This window comes from Rhamphochromis sp. 'chilingali' (assembly GCF_963969265.1).
Source record: "Rhamphochromis sp. 'chilingali' genome assembly, chromosome: 3".
In the NCBI taxonomy this organism is placed as follows: Eukaryota; Metazoa; Chordata; class Actinopteri; order Cichliformes; family Cichlidae; genus Rhamphochromis; species Rhamphochromis sp. 'chilingali'.
This window is the reverse complement of record NC_137931.1, coordinates 7,282,573-7,298,352: the sequence shown is the minus strand read 5'-3', so window position 1 is coordinate 7,298,352 and position 15,780 is coordinate 7,282,573. Positions and strand designations below refer to the sequence as shown.

General features: G+C 46.7%; 1 protein-coding gene across 2 annotated transcripts in view; it reads left to right on the top strand.

Annotated features, from left to right (window-relative positions):
- The window catches only part of nrp2a (neuropilin 2a), a 59,758-nt gene that overhangs the window by 28,961 nt on the left and 15,017 nt on the right, over window positions 1-15,780 (top strand). For both annotated transcript variants that reach the window (XM_080877166.1, XM_080877167.1), the window contains exons 6-11: window positions 51-220; window positions 1,161-1,316; window positions 7,679-7,823; window positions 9,615-9,790; window positions 10,146-10,325; window positions 10,410-10,554. In XM_080877166.1, the coding sequence (XP_080733292.1) occupies window positions 51-220; window positions 1,161-1,316; window positions 7,679-7,823; window positions 9,615-9,790; window positions 10,146-10,325; window positions 10,410-10,554 (972 nt within the window). The remainder of the gene's footprint in view (window positions 1-50; window positions 221-1,160; window positions 1,317-7,678; window positions 7,824-9,614; window positions 9,791-10,145; window positions 10,326-10,409; window positions 10,555-15,780) is intronic.

Sequence of the window (15,780 nt, the reverse complement as noted above, 5' to 3'; positions counted from 1 at the left end):
GTTATATTCAATGCAAACATAGCTGACGTTGCTCCCTCTTCTCCCGTCAGCATTTCACTGCAGCATGGCGCTGGGCATGGAGTCGGGGAAGATCAGCGACGACCAAATCACGGCCTCGACGTCCTTTTACGACAATCGCTGGCTGCCGCGCCAGGCTCGCCTCAACAACGACGACAACGCTTGGACGCCGGCAGAGGACAGCAACAAGGAATACATACAGGTATCACTCCGCGAGGTTCAAGCAGGCCTACGCTGTCGAGATCAGTCGATGTCAGCGGCAGCTCGCAGCAGCTGACGGATCAGCTGGTACCCTTTCATGCATTCAGTCGGCAAATGTCAACTATGTAAGTCGCTTTAGCCCACCTGCAGTTGTTTCGTACCCCAGAAAGAAGTCGTGCTGCTTCTTTCTTTGCCTTGAATGTACGTGGAAGGGGCAGAGAGGTTCCAGAACAGAGCCGTGCCACCAAATATAAATAACCGCGCATTTGAGCTGTCTCGAGGGCCCGGGTGTTTAAGAAACTTTTAAATGCAGTTGGTTTGCTCTGGTAGAAATCTGAAGGCGAATATTTGATTTAAGGCACAAAGTCTAGAGCGGGTCGACACTGATATCTGAATCAGCGACGCGTTAACTCGCTGGTGACAGTAAATTTGTCTCGGTGATACTTGCGGAAGAAGGCTCGGCGAAGAAGGCTCTCACGTACAGTGGGGGACACACAGAGGTGCTCACACATAAAGGGAATGGAGGAACTGTGAACCGATGATAAGGAAGTGCTTCCACACTCTCAATCTTTCCTGTCTCAAACGCGTGCATAGGCAGAGCGCGGAGGAGAGCGGCAAGAAGGCCGTGATTGATGAAGGTGCTCTTCAGGAATGCATCCGAACACTGCGCCATTGATCTTTGCCTCCAACCATTCCTCCCCTTACACACATCACAATGTACAGACACACACACACACACTCATAGATACCACCTAGGCTTCTTCAGTAGAAGGCCACAATCTGCTGCTGCTGCTGTGTGAGCAATAGACTTGCAGCTGCTCGGCTATCTGCATCAGCCCGGAGCACATCCATCCTGCAGTCTACGGAGCTTTCTCTGCCGCTATTCTATTTTATTTCAGTTCATGAAAACAAGTTTTATACATTTTCCCCCTTTTTTCCAGGTGGATCTTCATTTCCTCAAGGTTTTGACCGGTATTGCCACACAGGGCGCCATATCCAAGGAAACGCAGAAGTCCTACTACGTCACAACCTTCAAGCTGGAGGTCAGCACCAACGGAGAGGACTGGATGGTGTACCGCCATGGCAAGAACCACAAGGTAGAGCATTAAACGTGTTTATAAGTAAAAACGAAGCCTGAAATGGTCCAACGGGCAAGCTCGCTTTAAAGTGAAGCCGAGCATCCACGCTGAACGCCGCATTTACACCTCCGAGATGTTCTCAAACAACTAAGGTTGTTGTGTTCGCTCGAGAGCCATATCAATGGCATCAGCGGACGCTAAATTCCTGAAGGAGTCTTTCCCCTTCTAAGACTGTTTATGAACCCGAGTCATGACCTCAGTCATGAGTTGGAGAGAAAGGGAACGGGAGGGAGGAAGAGATAGAGAGAGGAGGGGAACCTGACAAACAAGAACAATGGAGTCCTCTGTGTGCCCTTATCTGGAACCGCTATTTATCATCTTTCTCAGCCTAACTCACACACACACACACACCTGGGGGTTGTGAAACCCTCTGGAGGCCGGCCAGGTGTGGACTGAGCAAATTTGCGCCTTGAGAGATTCGCAGCATTACTCTCCAAAATCGCTCCCATTTAGTGCTTCGATCGAGCCTCGTTAAATCTGCATTTGATTGCCTGCTCGTTGTTACTTATATACACACAATGGCAGGTTGTTGCCATGCCGTGACCTGCAGACAGCCTGTTTCCAGGGCATTTAAACCTTGTCCCTCACATCTGGTTTAAGGTCACTGTGGATTTCAAACAAAAAAATAGAGAGTGGCAAGAGTGGGCGTGTGTGTAAAGAGGGGTTAATCCACACTACCCGCACAGACTGGGATTCCCCACCCCCCCCCATCCTTCTGTGTGTGCCAGTGATTGGTTTGGGTGGGGCCAGTGGGGGGTATTTGATGTAGAGATTATTAAACAAAATGTGGATTTGACACAAAAGTCAACATCTGTGCAATTTATTAGAACCCCCGGAAAAACACACACACACAATTGAGAGGACCCCCTCCCTTTCTTTAAATAACCTCTGGCTGATCTCCCTGTCTGGAGATCTGTGCGTGTGAGCGCATACGTATATGATGTGTGCCTGTCTGCGGCGTGTAATCTGAGTCCGGTAATCCGTCTGAGCAAAAACTGCTCGGACACTTTGAGACACGGAATCAGACAGATGCTTAGGCATGCATTTTGCATTCGGGAGAGAGATATTAGTGGCGCTACGCTGCTTTGAAAACAGCGTTTTGTTAGCTTTTAGAAAACCGTAAAGGCGGTAGGAGGATTGAAGATCTGTGAAAGATAGAACAAAATCTGAAAAATGTACGTTTTCTAAAGAAAATGGTGAAAACCCGACAAACAAAAGTCTGAGGAAGCAAAGTCAGGGAATAATGCCTGCTGCTTTTTCTAATTGGACACTACTTAATCTACATAAAATGCAGAATTGATTAAGCATACCATCTGCTTCTGATGATAAAGAAATACGACAGCTACAGCATTTACTGCATGCATGATAGGGCTCTAAATTCAAACTCTACAAGGATTTATTGCACACTCTCCCTCCTCTTATGTATAATAAAGAGGCATCTCAGATTGCGTTACATAAAACCTGCTCTTTGTGTATTTGCCGACCACAGAGAGAGCCGTCTAGGAGAGTTTGCAGCCACGGTTTTTACCTCGGACTTCGTGATGGTGAAGCCAAAGAATTCGCTTTACTCTTCGTGACCCTCGTCAGACAGGTTCCCTTCTGTTCTCCAAAGGCTGCAGTTGAATCTTTCCGTGACTGCTAATCCACCACTGGTGTTTTACAAACTCCCGGTTAGCCTGTCCTAAGCCCCCCAAAGAGCCCTTAAGTGGTTGAAGCTCAGTTCTCGTCAGGGGTCCTGTAATGACTGGGATTTGGTTCTTCTAATTGTTATTTAGCAGTGAGCTTGAAGCTTGTGCAGCTTTGGACAGGAGCGTGTAGACGTGTCATTAGTGTGTGCGTGTGGGTAAGGTTGAGGCACAAGTGTGCCTGTGCATCACGTATGAATCACCCGTGAAAGAAAGGGCCAGCTTGGTGGTTCTTACCTCCCCGTGTTTGCTAATGGAAGACAGCTCTCTGACACGATGCGTCGCTTTTTTGATGTGTTAACAAAGGATGAAGGGCTGAATGCTCCTAAGAAGAAAAGGGAAAGTAATGTGGGAAATTAGAGTGATGCAGAAAGGTGTAAAACACACCAGCGCTGCACATTAATCACCTCAATCACACCACCAGGTGTGGGCGTTTCTGTCAATTTTATTAATTTTTTTCCCAAATATTCTGCATGCCATCGCATTTTCAATTCGACACCCATGTGACTTGTTAATTCTAAGTCACATTTCTCACATATGCGCCTCATTACTTGATGAGATGCGAAGACACTCAGGAATTGCATATTTCGCACACTTACACGTAGACGCGAGCTTCGCAACGACTTTTTTCTTCTGTTTTGTTTTGTTTAAATAGACGCGCACGCTCCCGCGCCCAAACTAATTAACATTTAAAACACACGCTGTCACCTGTCTGTGAAGAAAATCCCAGGCGTCCCAGTGCTAAGCAAGCTTTGTGCTGCTGAAAGGCACTGTATGTGCTAAATCAGTCTAACACTGACACACACATAGTAACATGGAGGAGAGGGGGTGAAAAGTCAGCCTTCAGCTTTTCTTCCTGCACCTCCATCACACTGTAGAGTAGAAGAGAATAGAATAGCCTTTTATTACCTTTGTAGCTCTCAGGCTAGCGGTGGACATATCGATCGATCAGGTGGTATCGCTAATACTGGCCCTGTATTCACTTGGTATGCGATCAATGCCCACATTTGTAGTATCCCACAGCACTAGCTCGGGCACAAACACACAGGCTTTGTTTTCCGCTTATTCTACATGCTGATGCGTATTAAAAACAGCGTGTGCGTGCGCCGACACACAGCGAGACACAATCGGTTACATCGGCACCAAGCAGGAGGCTTTGACCAGAGGTGGTGTTAGGGTCACGACGTCAACCTTTGCACGCGCGCACACACTCGCCTCAGCCTCTCTTAGAGCTAGTTGTAGAGAGCGGCCAGCTGGAACCAGTTTCTACTGTCAACATCTTCATAGTGAGAAACAGGGGAAGAGAGCCAGGGGGGATAAAAAGTGTAATGGACGGAGAAAGAGGCTTGGATCAGGAGAACAACATGGGAGTGAAGAAAGAAAAAAAATGGCTGGAAAACAAATAATGGCTTGTGCAGAGAGCTTGCCACATCTCCCCCTGGTGCCATCATGTTGCAGAAAAACACTGACAGAGGAAGGAGATGTGTGCCAAAACAGCGCAGAATGGATGGTAAATGAATCAAGCTATGATGTGTACATCCATCCGCACCTCACTTTCCAGGAACAAGCGCTCTAACAAGATCCAGCAAACCTCTGCCTGCTTTAAGATTGCACATTACATTTCCGTGCTCTGTTTGCTTAGAAATGTCAGGAGGATGTTTACTATAATACAAACACGCCCATCGCGGTGACCTGGTTCTCTGCAAAAGTCATCAATAGTTAAACACCCGTGGTGCCTGGGTTCTGCCGATGTCCGCGAAAAAGAGGCCTGACCGTCACATGTTGCTATGCGAGCGCGTAATGGGGTCTTCGTTATATTTTAATGACTCTCGGCTCACTTGGAGACACAACATGACAGCATCAATTATTCAGCCCACCTCGAAAGCACGCTCACGTGAGGGGAGGGACCCGTATAGACACACACATTAAAAAATAAAACCCCAAAATTCCAGTTGTTAGGCAGATTGGAGGTGGCCCAGACACCAACCACACTGACCGCCCTTCCTGTTGCTACAACTTCCTTTATTTCAAGTTGGCGAAAAAGTAACCAGGTTACCAACGAGTTAGTCAATGAACAACCATCTGCTTCCCATGGCCGTTGACCTTTAACCTTAGAAGTAATGGGTGAGGAGTGGGAGACCACTCAGGTATCCTGACAATAGAGTGGAGGAAGTCGTGAGAACCGAGGACACTAAAGACCAAACCGGCAACTCTTCACTGCCCTTGTCTTTCTGTGCTGTCTTTCTTCTAAGTTTGCTCTCTCTCCACTCACATCCATAATAATTTGCTTTTTAAAAGGAAAATAAAAAGAGCCCCTGGAGATGATTCGTACTGAGAAAATTATTCTTTTTGTGTCAGTAATGTTGGCCACATTCCCAGGTTTTATCCAAAGATGAGTAGGAAAGAAAAGCAGCTGGCAGTGTTGCAGTGCATTGACTGATGGCCTTTTAGCAACGTTGGGCATTTTGAAACATTTCTGGGAAGCTGAAGCCCACAGATATTTTACAGTCATTCCTCAGTCTACCCACTTCTATTGACCGAAACGCACTGCTGTTTTATTTACGTGGCATTTATTAAAGTAAACTTTGTGCCAAAGTTGGAACTTTACACAAAAAATAGTGTTCGTTAGGTTTTTTTGTGGTTTTTTTTTGCTTGTTTTTGCATTTCCAGCTTCTTCCCAAATGAGGAAATTCCACTGAATTTTCTCATTTTGGCTTATTATGTGATAAATGCTTGGATGGAGTATTTCCTGTTACAGTCGATCTGCTCGTTGTTCTTTTCCTCCCTGCTCGTCACCACTCCCTTCATATTCCTAAGTTATGTCCTCTGCCCTCCATTCAACCTTTTTCTGTCTGCCGCTCCCTTCTCCCGCACACCCTCGCTTTTTCTGTCATTAACCATCCTTCTGAGGACGCGCTTCCTTTCCCCCGCAGTCATTTTCGTTTTTACTGCCTCACGTGCTGCTCTTTGTCTCACATACCCGGCATCTGGGAGTGGGAATGATGGGGCGGTTGTATTGCAAGGCCTGCCTTCCATCATGGACGCGCACTGGTGTTTACATAACCCCCATAACCACATCCCCTGTTTTGCCTCTTAGGTAAACATAACAGCTGTCTATCCTCGATCCAGCAGCAGATAGAGCAGCGATAGGCCCGCTTATCTGTTCAAACACTCACAGCGCTTTGTATTATCAGTGTGAGCTCCACTTGATTTAATCAGGCCATGCCCAAAATCAAATAAAACCCCCCGAGAAGGATTTTAGAAATGATATCACTCGTATTCCCATCGGTTATGGAATTTCTGGAATATCATTTTTTAGAGTTAGGGGAATTTTGTAAATGGGTCAAACAGAAAGCAGACTTTAATGATTTAAAAAAAATATATAAAAAAAATCAAATTTTTAAGGCTGTGGTAGAGTGCTGAGGTTTGATCTCAATTAAAGTAAAAGAAAACTCGTGTAGGGACCTTTTTTTTAGGCATGATGCCTTTTAATCTTTAATTCAGCCGCTTGTAGCAGTTGTCTTCCCATCTCTCCATTGTGTGCGGCAGCTGTGATGCGGCGTTCCTATCAGCTGGCACGGTCAACCGCAAACAGAGAGTGAGTGACACTTAACAGTCACTCAGTTAAAAGACGCTCACCCTGCTTATCTGGGTGCGTGGGATGTGACCGTGTTTGTGTGGGCTCCTGTGGTTTCCTGCGTCTGGGTGTGCGGTTACAGTGAGTAGCCGCCAGCAAGAGGAAGAAAGGCATACGGGAGGTGTGAGGAGACATCAACAGCGCGGTCTGGACGTGGAGATTTATGTAGAAAATGGAGGTTTTTGAGATGAAGGGATTCAGAGCGATGTGGGCTCGAGAGTGGAGGGAAGAGGATGCGGGGAAGGAAAGAGGAGGAAGTCACAATTGAGTGTTCCCATCCGATTCTCTCGAGCATCACAGGCGATTGCACACTTTTCTGCCCACAACAGGAAGTAACTTGACCACCGCGGTTACATTTGCCGTCTGACCCCTCCACCCTCGCTGCCCCACCCCGCTGCCTTACGGGAGGAAAGGAGCGGTTCAGGGAGAAGTGAATGTTGATGCTGTGGAAGCGTCAGGAAGTGAATTTCACTCGCATCCTGCCCACCTGGACAGACTTCCTGCCTCCGGCGGCTAATCATGTTCTGTCGTGTCAGGTCAACTCTCCCACAGCTTCCTATGACCACCAGTGCAGAGGTGTGTGGAAGTCGATAGATGTCGATAGGGTGTGTGTGTGTGTTTGAGGAAATCTCATCCTTCGATGGGCTTTCCCAGCCTCCCGGTGCTGAACCTTCGACCCTAAAACACATCGACAGCTGGGCTGGTGACACTGGATCCGTGTTTGGGTTGTCTCTGCTTTGTCCGGCCTGCCACTGTGTGTGTGTGTGTGTGTGTGTGTGTGTGTGTGTGTGTGTGTGTGTGTGTGTGTGTGTGTGTGTGTGTGTGTGTGTGTGTGTGAAGCCAAGCGAAACTGTGCACTGTGGGTGGGTGATCAAACAAGAGTGTGTGTGTGTCTAACTGAGAAAGAGAAATAAGACAGCACAGCTAAGTTACAGCACATCTCCTCCTGATGGTAACCAACCTTTTTTGCTTGTCCTCTGTTTGCCTTTGCTGTCCAGATTTTCCATGCTAACACAGATCCGGCCGAAGTGGTTCTCAACCGCGTCCCGCAGCCGGTCTTGGCCCGGTTCGTTCGGATCCGACCACAGACCTGGAAGAACGGCATCGCCCTTCGTTTCGAGCTCTACGGATGCCAGATTACAGGTGCGTTCGTGGGCGTGTGTGCGTGTCATGAAGCAGTCAAGTTGCCAGAATCATCCCGCTTTGCATTCATGGCTTGAACAGAACTTTTCGTGGGTTTAAATCAGTAATCATGCACCAGCTCTATCCTCTCGGTTCAACCAACACAAAGCACTGTTTTAAAATCTAACTTGTTCTAAAAAAAAGAAAAGAAAGAAAAACCCATCAGCTTTAACGACATTTAACTTCCTAAACCTTAAAGGGCCGGATCAAACACACACACGCATTCAGACATAAATGTGTATTTATACTCTCTCCCACAATCCCTCTTGCTGTGGTTTAAACATGGCAACCCTCGGGCTAATTAAAGAAAGCTTCTGCTTCTATTCTTTCTTCCAGAGGCACCACCAGTGTCATTTTCCTCTTTCAGTGCTCTCCCACTTCTTTTTCCCCTCTGCTCGCTTTTCTGTCTCTGACTCCCTCAACGCTGCCACCCCCCACCACCACCACATCCCATTTTTCCTCTCATGGTTTTGGAGACTTTTTTTTTTTTGATGTTCCGTCTTTGCTCCGTGAGCTCCTCTAGATTGAGAAACGAGTACCGATCAATCATTCATGGCTCCCCGTTCACTCTTACATCAGAAACTGTGATTCGCCTCAGCCTCAACAGCTGCTATTGGAATAACTATTAGCTCTTACAGTACAGGTGCTTCAGCACACAGGCGCTTTCTAAATATAGCGCGTGACCTCAAAAAAAAAGCAGGCACACCTCTTGGAATATACACAGACCCTTCCCACACGTACGCACAGTCACACGTTTTCCGTCTCCTGCGCTTTTTATTCATTATTTACATCTCCTGCATTTGCGGTGACATAACAGCATGAAACTTTGATCTGTGTTCTCTTAAACCGTCAGCACTACTAACATCTCCCCACATCTCTTCCCCTCCGTCTCTCTCGACGCCCTCCGCGCTCATCCAGCGCCGCTCGTCTCTCACTCCGCCTACCTCCGTCCTTCCCCCTCTCCCACTGTTTGTCTCTGCAGGCGACTCATCTCTGCGTTTCTCTCTCCTTTTCCCAGCCTCCCCAAGCCGTCATCTCCCGCTCCAAGTCTCCTTCTCTGCTTTTATTTTCACCCCCGTCACCACTCTTTCTTTCCACTCTCTACTTCTCTGTCTCCCCGCTCCTTGTATCATACCTTATTTTTATCCCCTTAATCCTCATTTCTCTCTCACACATACTCCCTCAGCAAGTTTTATATTATTTTATTTTCACTTCTACTCACCCATCCGTATCGGAATGAGTTTCATTTCCGAGCACTTTGACGTGTACATAAAACTTTCTCTCAGTCGGCGAATGTACATAAAATGTGTGCCGCATAATGAGCAGACGAGCTATTGTACAGAATATAAAGAAACAATGCTCCGAACAGCATTATATGGCGCTCGGGGTATTTTTTTGTTAGATGTGAGATGTGAGAAGCGTGCATGCAAAGCAGACAAGTGTGCCCATTCAGCAGCAGACTTAACATATGCTTTTATCTCACTAATGGCAGCCTAATTGCATATTGAACATGAAGCAGTAGCGCTTTGTTACACATCTTTTTTTTCTCTTCCCTCCATTCTCTTGTCTCTCACCTCATCTTTTCCTGTTTGTTCCAGTCTAAACTCTTAATGCTCAGTGGCCAGCAGTGTGATCCTGCGGCAAAGCCTAACAGCTCCCCGGTGGGAAAATGTGTACCAGCACAGCGTTAGGTGGTCTCTTCTTCCAAGGAAACTAAAGAAGTCTCTAACCCTCTCTGCCTTTCCCCTCCAGATGCTCCGTGTTCAGACCTGCAGGGGCTGATGTCCGGCCTGCTCCCCGATGCCCAGATCTCAACCTCATCCAGCAGGGACGTGGTGTGGAATCCCGGGAGCACCCGTCTCGTGGCCAGCCGCTCCGGCTGGTTCCCTGCTCCTGCGCAGCCACTGGCTGGAGAGGAGTGGCTGCAGGTAGACTTTGCATTTATTGTGCATTACTTTAAAGCAATGATGTTAGCATACACCTTTACCTTCTAGTTAAGTTAAAACGCAGTCACAGAGCACAGCTGCCATGAAAACATAACTATTGTTCTTATGCATGAGTCCCCCCCCCCCCCCCCCCCCCCCTAAAACAAAAACGGCTGCCCGGAGTTTTTCCTTTCCATTGTTGCCAAGTGCTTTCTCATAGTGTGATTGTTGGGTTTTCTTTCTATAACTGTCTTTATCGCACAATATAAAACACATTGAGGTGTCTGTTGTTGTGATTTGGTACTATATGAATAAAACTGAATTGAATTGAATTAAATTATAAATCTAAACTCCACAGGTGGACCTGGGTTTAGCCAAGACAGTGCGCGGAGTCATCACCCAGGGAGCGAGGGGAGGAGACGCAGGAAGTGGAGCGGCCACAGATAACCGGGCATTTGTCAGGAAGTACAAAGTGGCACACAGCCTGAATGGGAAAGATTGGAATTTCATCATGGACAGCAAGACTAGCTTACCAAAGGTGGGTCAGGGGAGGCGGGCAGATGCTCTTGTGTGTTTTTTTTACCAGTTCAGTAACCACTGCAGTGTTGGTTTTTTTGTGCAGATCTTTGAGGGGAACACACACTATGACACCCCAGAGCTCCGGCATTTCGAGGAGACAGTGGCCCAGTATATCCGACTCTATCCAGAGCGGTGGTCTCCGGCAGGCATTGGGATGAGAGTGGAGATTCTGGGCTGTGACCTTCCAGGTAGGACGCTCGGCCGTGATCTGTTTGACACAGGATCATTTTATATACATATATGATAATTTGCTGCCTGCAGTATTCCAGGCTGAATTATTTGCCCTGCGCTGTAATGAACTCTAACCAGAAGTGAATGGACCTTGAGGAAGGTGGCTCACTGGAAAAGCGAGCCTCACATTAGATATGCATGAGAGTCATTAGAGGATGCCAGAGGTGAAAAGAGACACCCCGTGTGAGCTGAGAAAGGGAAACTGATAGCACCCTTGAAAAGTAATTATTTCTGATTTATTTCTGATATTATTACACCGGGCTTTGTGTTAGGTTGTCTTTAAGTATCCACAAGCACCGTGAGCGGCAGGCAGTGGACAGAGCTTGGTTTAAATGAATGCATCCCCAGAGAGAGAGAGTATTTATCAGTTCACTCTCCAGCGTGGTCTGTTATCCAGATGTGAAAGTGCTGTCGGATCATACGCGCTATCATCAGCACTCACGCACATATGGACCTTCACTGTTTACCACTCCCTCTGTGCCTCAAAAGGACGACTGGGCAGTATAGCTCAACATTTACAACAGCGCTTAAACATGAGTACATATGCATGTTTTGACACACGTTTACCCCACGCGCCACAGGAAACGAGCAAAGTGTTCATGCATGTTCTCTAGACACGTACTTTATTACACAAGCATGTCAAGCTACGCTTTCATTAGGACGATTTATGTGCTTTTGTGCGCTCCCACAAGACCTGATGAAGAGCACAGTTGAAGAGCGATTGTCATTATCACCTCTACTGCACGTCCAGCTAACAAAGTAACCACAGAGTCTACAATATAAATGTAAATGTGCACAGGTCTGTTTGCATGTGCCTTGTTGTGCAAAGATGCAGCACCCATATTTTCAATCCATCATTATGTACAGTTTTAAAAAAAAAATGAACAGAGGGAAGTTCCATGCAGTTTATGATTGCTGCTTAAAGCTTGCTGCTCTAAACACCTGGTCCCTGGTCATTTTATCCTCCCCTGGAGCTCCTCCAGAGCACAGGAAACAATGTGTTTTACATTAGCTGCTGCCTGATGATTGACATGTGGAAAGCAGAGCACAGAAACCAATGAACACTAAACACCAACTTAAAAAATGGGAACAAAATGAAAAAGTATTTTAGGCTTTACCGCTTGACAGAGTTGACTTTCTGAAGATGGAGTGGAGAGTTCGGGGGAAACGTGACACACAGTACTATTGTTAAGGGTCACACATTGTTCACAGACCACCAGAACTCAGCAGGGATGACGGACTACCGCTGACATCCCGTAAATCATTCGCTTCTCCGTCCCCTCTGATTTTTCAGTCGTTCTCTCCAGTCTTCAGCGATGTTCTCGGTTTACTTTTCACCTTATTGTGATTTAAAGTAAGAGGATGAAATTTATCCCCAAATCAACCCCAGTGCACTAAAGCACAATAAGAGCTCTCTCTCCTTATTCCTCCACATGGTTGCAGTTGTTTCGTTCCCACCCCGAGGCCCAGTGCGTGGGTCTAAAAATGTTTTTGTTCTTTTTTTTCTTTCTTCGTTTCCATGCCTCCTCTCTTTTCGTCTCCTCCCCTCTGTTACTCATCACTCGCACCTCTTTTCCACGCTCGCTGCTGTTGGTCCTGACTCCTTCAGTTTCCTGCCCCCCCCCCACTGTTGCCACACAACTGACTTGCACACAGATCCTCTACAGTGACATTTTTTTTTTTTAGTGTACGTACTCCCAGAATGAAAAATTTATGAGCTCAGGGATGAAATTTTAGAGGGGAAAAAAATCCAGGTAGGCTCATTTCAGTCTTGGGAGCACTGAAAAGTAGAGCTCGCACATGCTCACGCACACACACCTCAAGCTGTCTGTCCTCCCTCCATAATTCGAGTAAACACAGTAGAGCTAGCTTTCAAATGATGATCGCTCTGAACCATTTTTCTCAGTTCGGTCCTATATCATTCCGCCTTTGGAGTAAGCGCATTATCCCAGTGTTTTCACAGCATCCCAGCCTCTGGAATTTTGGCTTCTTTGTTGTTTGTGCTCTTGCATTATTCATGTCATAAGGGAACCCGCCTCCCGTTTGGGGGAGAAAAAAGCAATAACCCTTAACTTAAATGAAGTTTTTAAGGTGAAGGCTTGATTTAGCATTAGAGTCCCGCAAGTAGCGATTAGGGCAACTCTCCAGGAAATTAATGCAATCTTTGAAGTGATGGTGCGTCTGTGTGTGTGAGGATGATCCCTGATCTGAGCACTTAACCCCACCCGGCAAAATATCAAATAATGGCTACTTGTCTACCCCATTGTGTTCTTTTGGGGTGTATGTATATCTGCGTGCATGCATCCATCACTCTGTGTGTGTTTGAGTGTATGTGTGTGTGTGCGCGCGTGTGTGTGCACTCAGTACTGCCAGGGAAAGATTTACAGAAAAGCTTTCTACATAATTGAAGATTTTTTTCCTCTTCTCTGACATATTGCTGAGTCAGACTCTTTGGAAGTGAGCAATGTCTTTTTTTACAGGGTGGGTTGGCCCTCACGACCGTGTGTGTGTGTGTGTTTGGCGACTGCGTGTGCACTGAAAAGCAAGCCCGCAGAAGAATTTGTCTGTGAGCATGTGCATTCGCATATGTGAGCGTGCATCTCGATTATCTATGTCAGCACTGCCCCACCCCCTTCCAGCCGCCTAGGGCCCCCGGTTCTAAGTGTTGGTATCTCATCCCGTGCATGATGATGACTTGCATCATCACCTGCAGCAGCAGACACATTATGTAAGACAACACTCTGCTGCAGAGGGACTGTTCCTGCATTTCAAGGCTCCCTCTCTGCTGTGCAACAAACCCAGCTCTCGCGACACCGTCCTCGCACGCATCAAGGACAGGACTCGGGGCATGGTAGGCAGGTCACATACGTTAACACACATTACCTCCCCCTCGCCTCGCACAAACATACACACCCTGCAAACAGCGCGCAAGTCAGTGCCATTCCCATCGCCCCCCAAAACACTCCTGTCACACCCTGGAAAGGTCAGCACATTTACACTGTGACAAGGCCTGACCTTTGAAAGCATAGAGTACTCAGGAGCTGGGCAGAATCTTAATGGACTCGACTGCGCGCTCTCTGCTTGTGTGTGTTTAGCTGCGGCGCGCGCTCAGGTAATGTGTAGATGGTTTATTTTAACGCCCGCTCCTGAGACTTAACTAGAGGACCCAAAAGGTCAGAATGGAATAAAAAGGCAAACACACACACACAAAAAGCAAAAGACGGCGAGAAGAGCGAACACAAGAGGAGGAATAAAGAGGAGACGCTGAACAAGACGTGGTGGCCCATTTGAAAGTCGGATGGGTGGAAGAGAGGTAGAAGGGTAGAGTTGCTTTCCATGCTTTTGCTTCCCAGTGGACCGGCAGCGATAAGAGTCTCATTAGGTAGTTAATAGCTGGCATAAAGGACGTGACATTAACGCTGGGTTAATGTCAGAAGCAGTCGCCAGCTGTGGCCAGCCTTTTCATCTCTGCCATTTCTCCAGCTGTGGCGCCGCTGCGCTCGTTTCCGCGGGAAGTTCTTTTAAGCAGATCAATTGCGTATCACAGTGTGTTTGTTGCCCTCATTGCTTTTTTCGCAGCCTTTAAATGATAATGGTAGCCTCACAGAAGGAGGAACCTTAACAGCAGGAGGCCTCTAGTACTGCCACTAACAGGCGTTAGACATGCTTAATCCATGTCACGCTTTTTCCTTCTTAGATACTCGTGTGTGTCTGTTCAACCTCCCGTCTCACACACGATCATCAAGCATCCAAGTCTTGGAGTTGTTTAGATGGACTAAATAAGAAAAAGGCAGAGGAAAATGAAATATAATGGGTTTGAGAGTGCACTTAGCCTTTTTTTTTAGGAGTCACCGTCGTCAAATGTCTGAATCTATTTGAAGAAAAGAGACAAACAGAAAGAAAAACAAGTTGGCTGACTAAATGTAAATGTGGGAAAACACCTGCATTTTTATTTTTTTATTATACATCTGGATCTTTGGCTGACCCAAACTCCTGCGTAAATTCCCACAGCTCACCAGGGTCAGCCCATCTGCTCTTAATAACTACGCTTTTATTTTTTCTTCCTACCACTTCACATTCTAGCTGCAGCCTGCTCAACATGTGTGTGTGTGTTTGTGCATTTGACATCTTTTAATGAGCAAACTGCTGGATTATTTATGCCTCTGTGTGTTGTTTGTCTTTCTTTTTGATATATGCGAGATTTAGTTGACGTTAATGGAGGACCGAAAATCATACGTGTTTGTTCTCCCTCCTTCCAAGCGCGCTTGAGTTATGGAGTGAAGAAGGCCCTCGAATGCACACAGACAAACACGCACAACAGTTCACACAGACAGCAGAGTGGGTGATGGAGTGTGTGTGTTTGTGTGTGCGCGCTTTTAGACCCTTCTTGACAGCGAGAGAGTGGTCCCAGAGTGCGATCATCCCGTCCGAGGTCGAGGGGAGTTTGTTAGACAGAGCCATCCATCAGCCTTAGCGCCAGCCTGTTTTGTGTGTGTGTATTAACATGTGGACATGTGTGCCTGTTCATTTGTGCGTCTGCATATCCGAGCCAGTATGTATGGTAGACAGATTCTGACGCCTGAGCTCCCAGACACAACATGACAAGGGCTCTCTTGGGTTTTCTGTGCCTTCCTCTGACAGGAGACATGAATTAGTACAGTGAGGCGGTTTCAGTACCACGTACGATTTGTAGGCACGTTCTTTGTGCTGAGTTATGATAAAATAACGATAAGGTCATTAACTCAAGCAGCAGCGTTACTGCATTGTCCTGCATAAAGGTGCATGCTAACGGAGACATTAGCTGTTTTAGCGTAACAAAAATCAACATTCATAAAACAAGAAGTCAAATTTTCCTGCTTCATCTGAGCGACTCTTTTTTGTTTGCTTGGATCAAACAAACTTGTTATTTTGTGTTTCTAATGAGCCAAGTTCACTGTTTCTGTTCTTTGTGCTAATAACTGTCGCTAGCTTACTTTGCTTTCGCCCATTTTTGAAGCCTTTGAGCAATTTTTTCATCACCCTAGCTACGAAACACACTAAATTAAAAAGAAAAAAACCTTACTTACTTTCTTAGTTACTGCGACGACCCAAACTACGTCTTCTTATCCCGCATTCTTGTTGTCTGCTCTTCTGTGCTGTTTTCTAGACTTTTTATAGCAGCTTATATCAAGAACTCGCTCGGC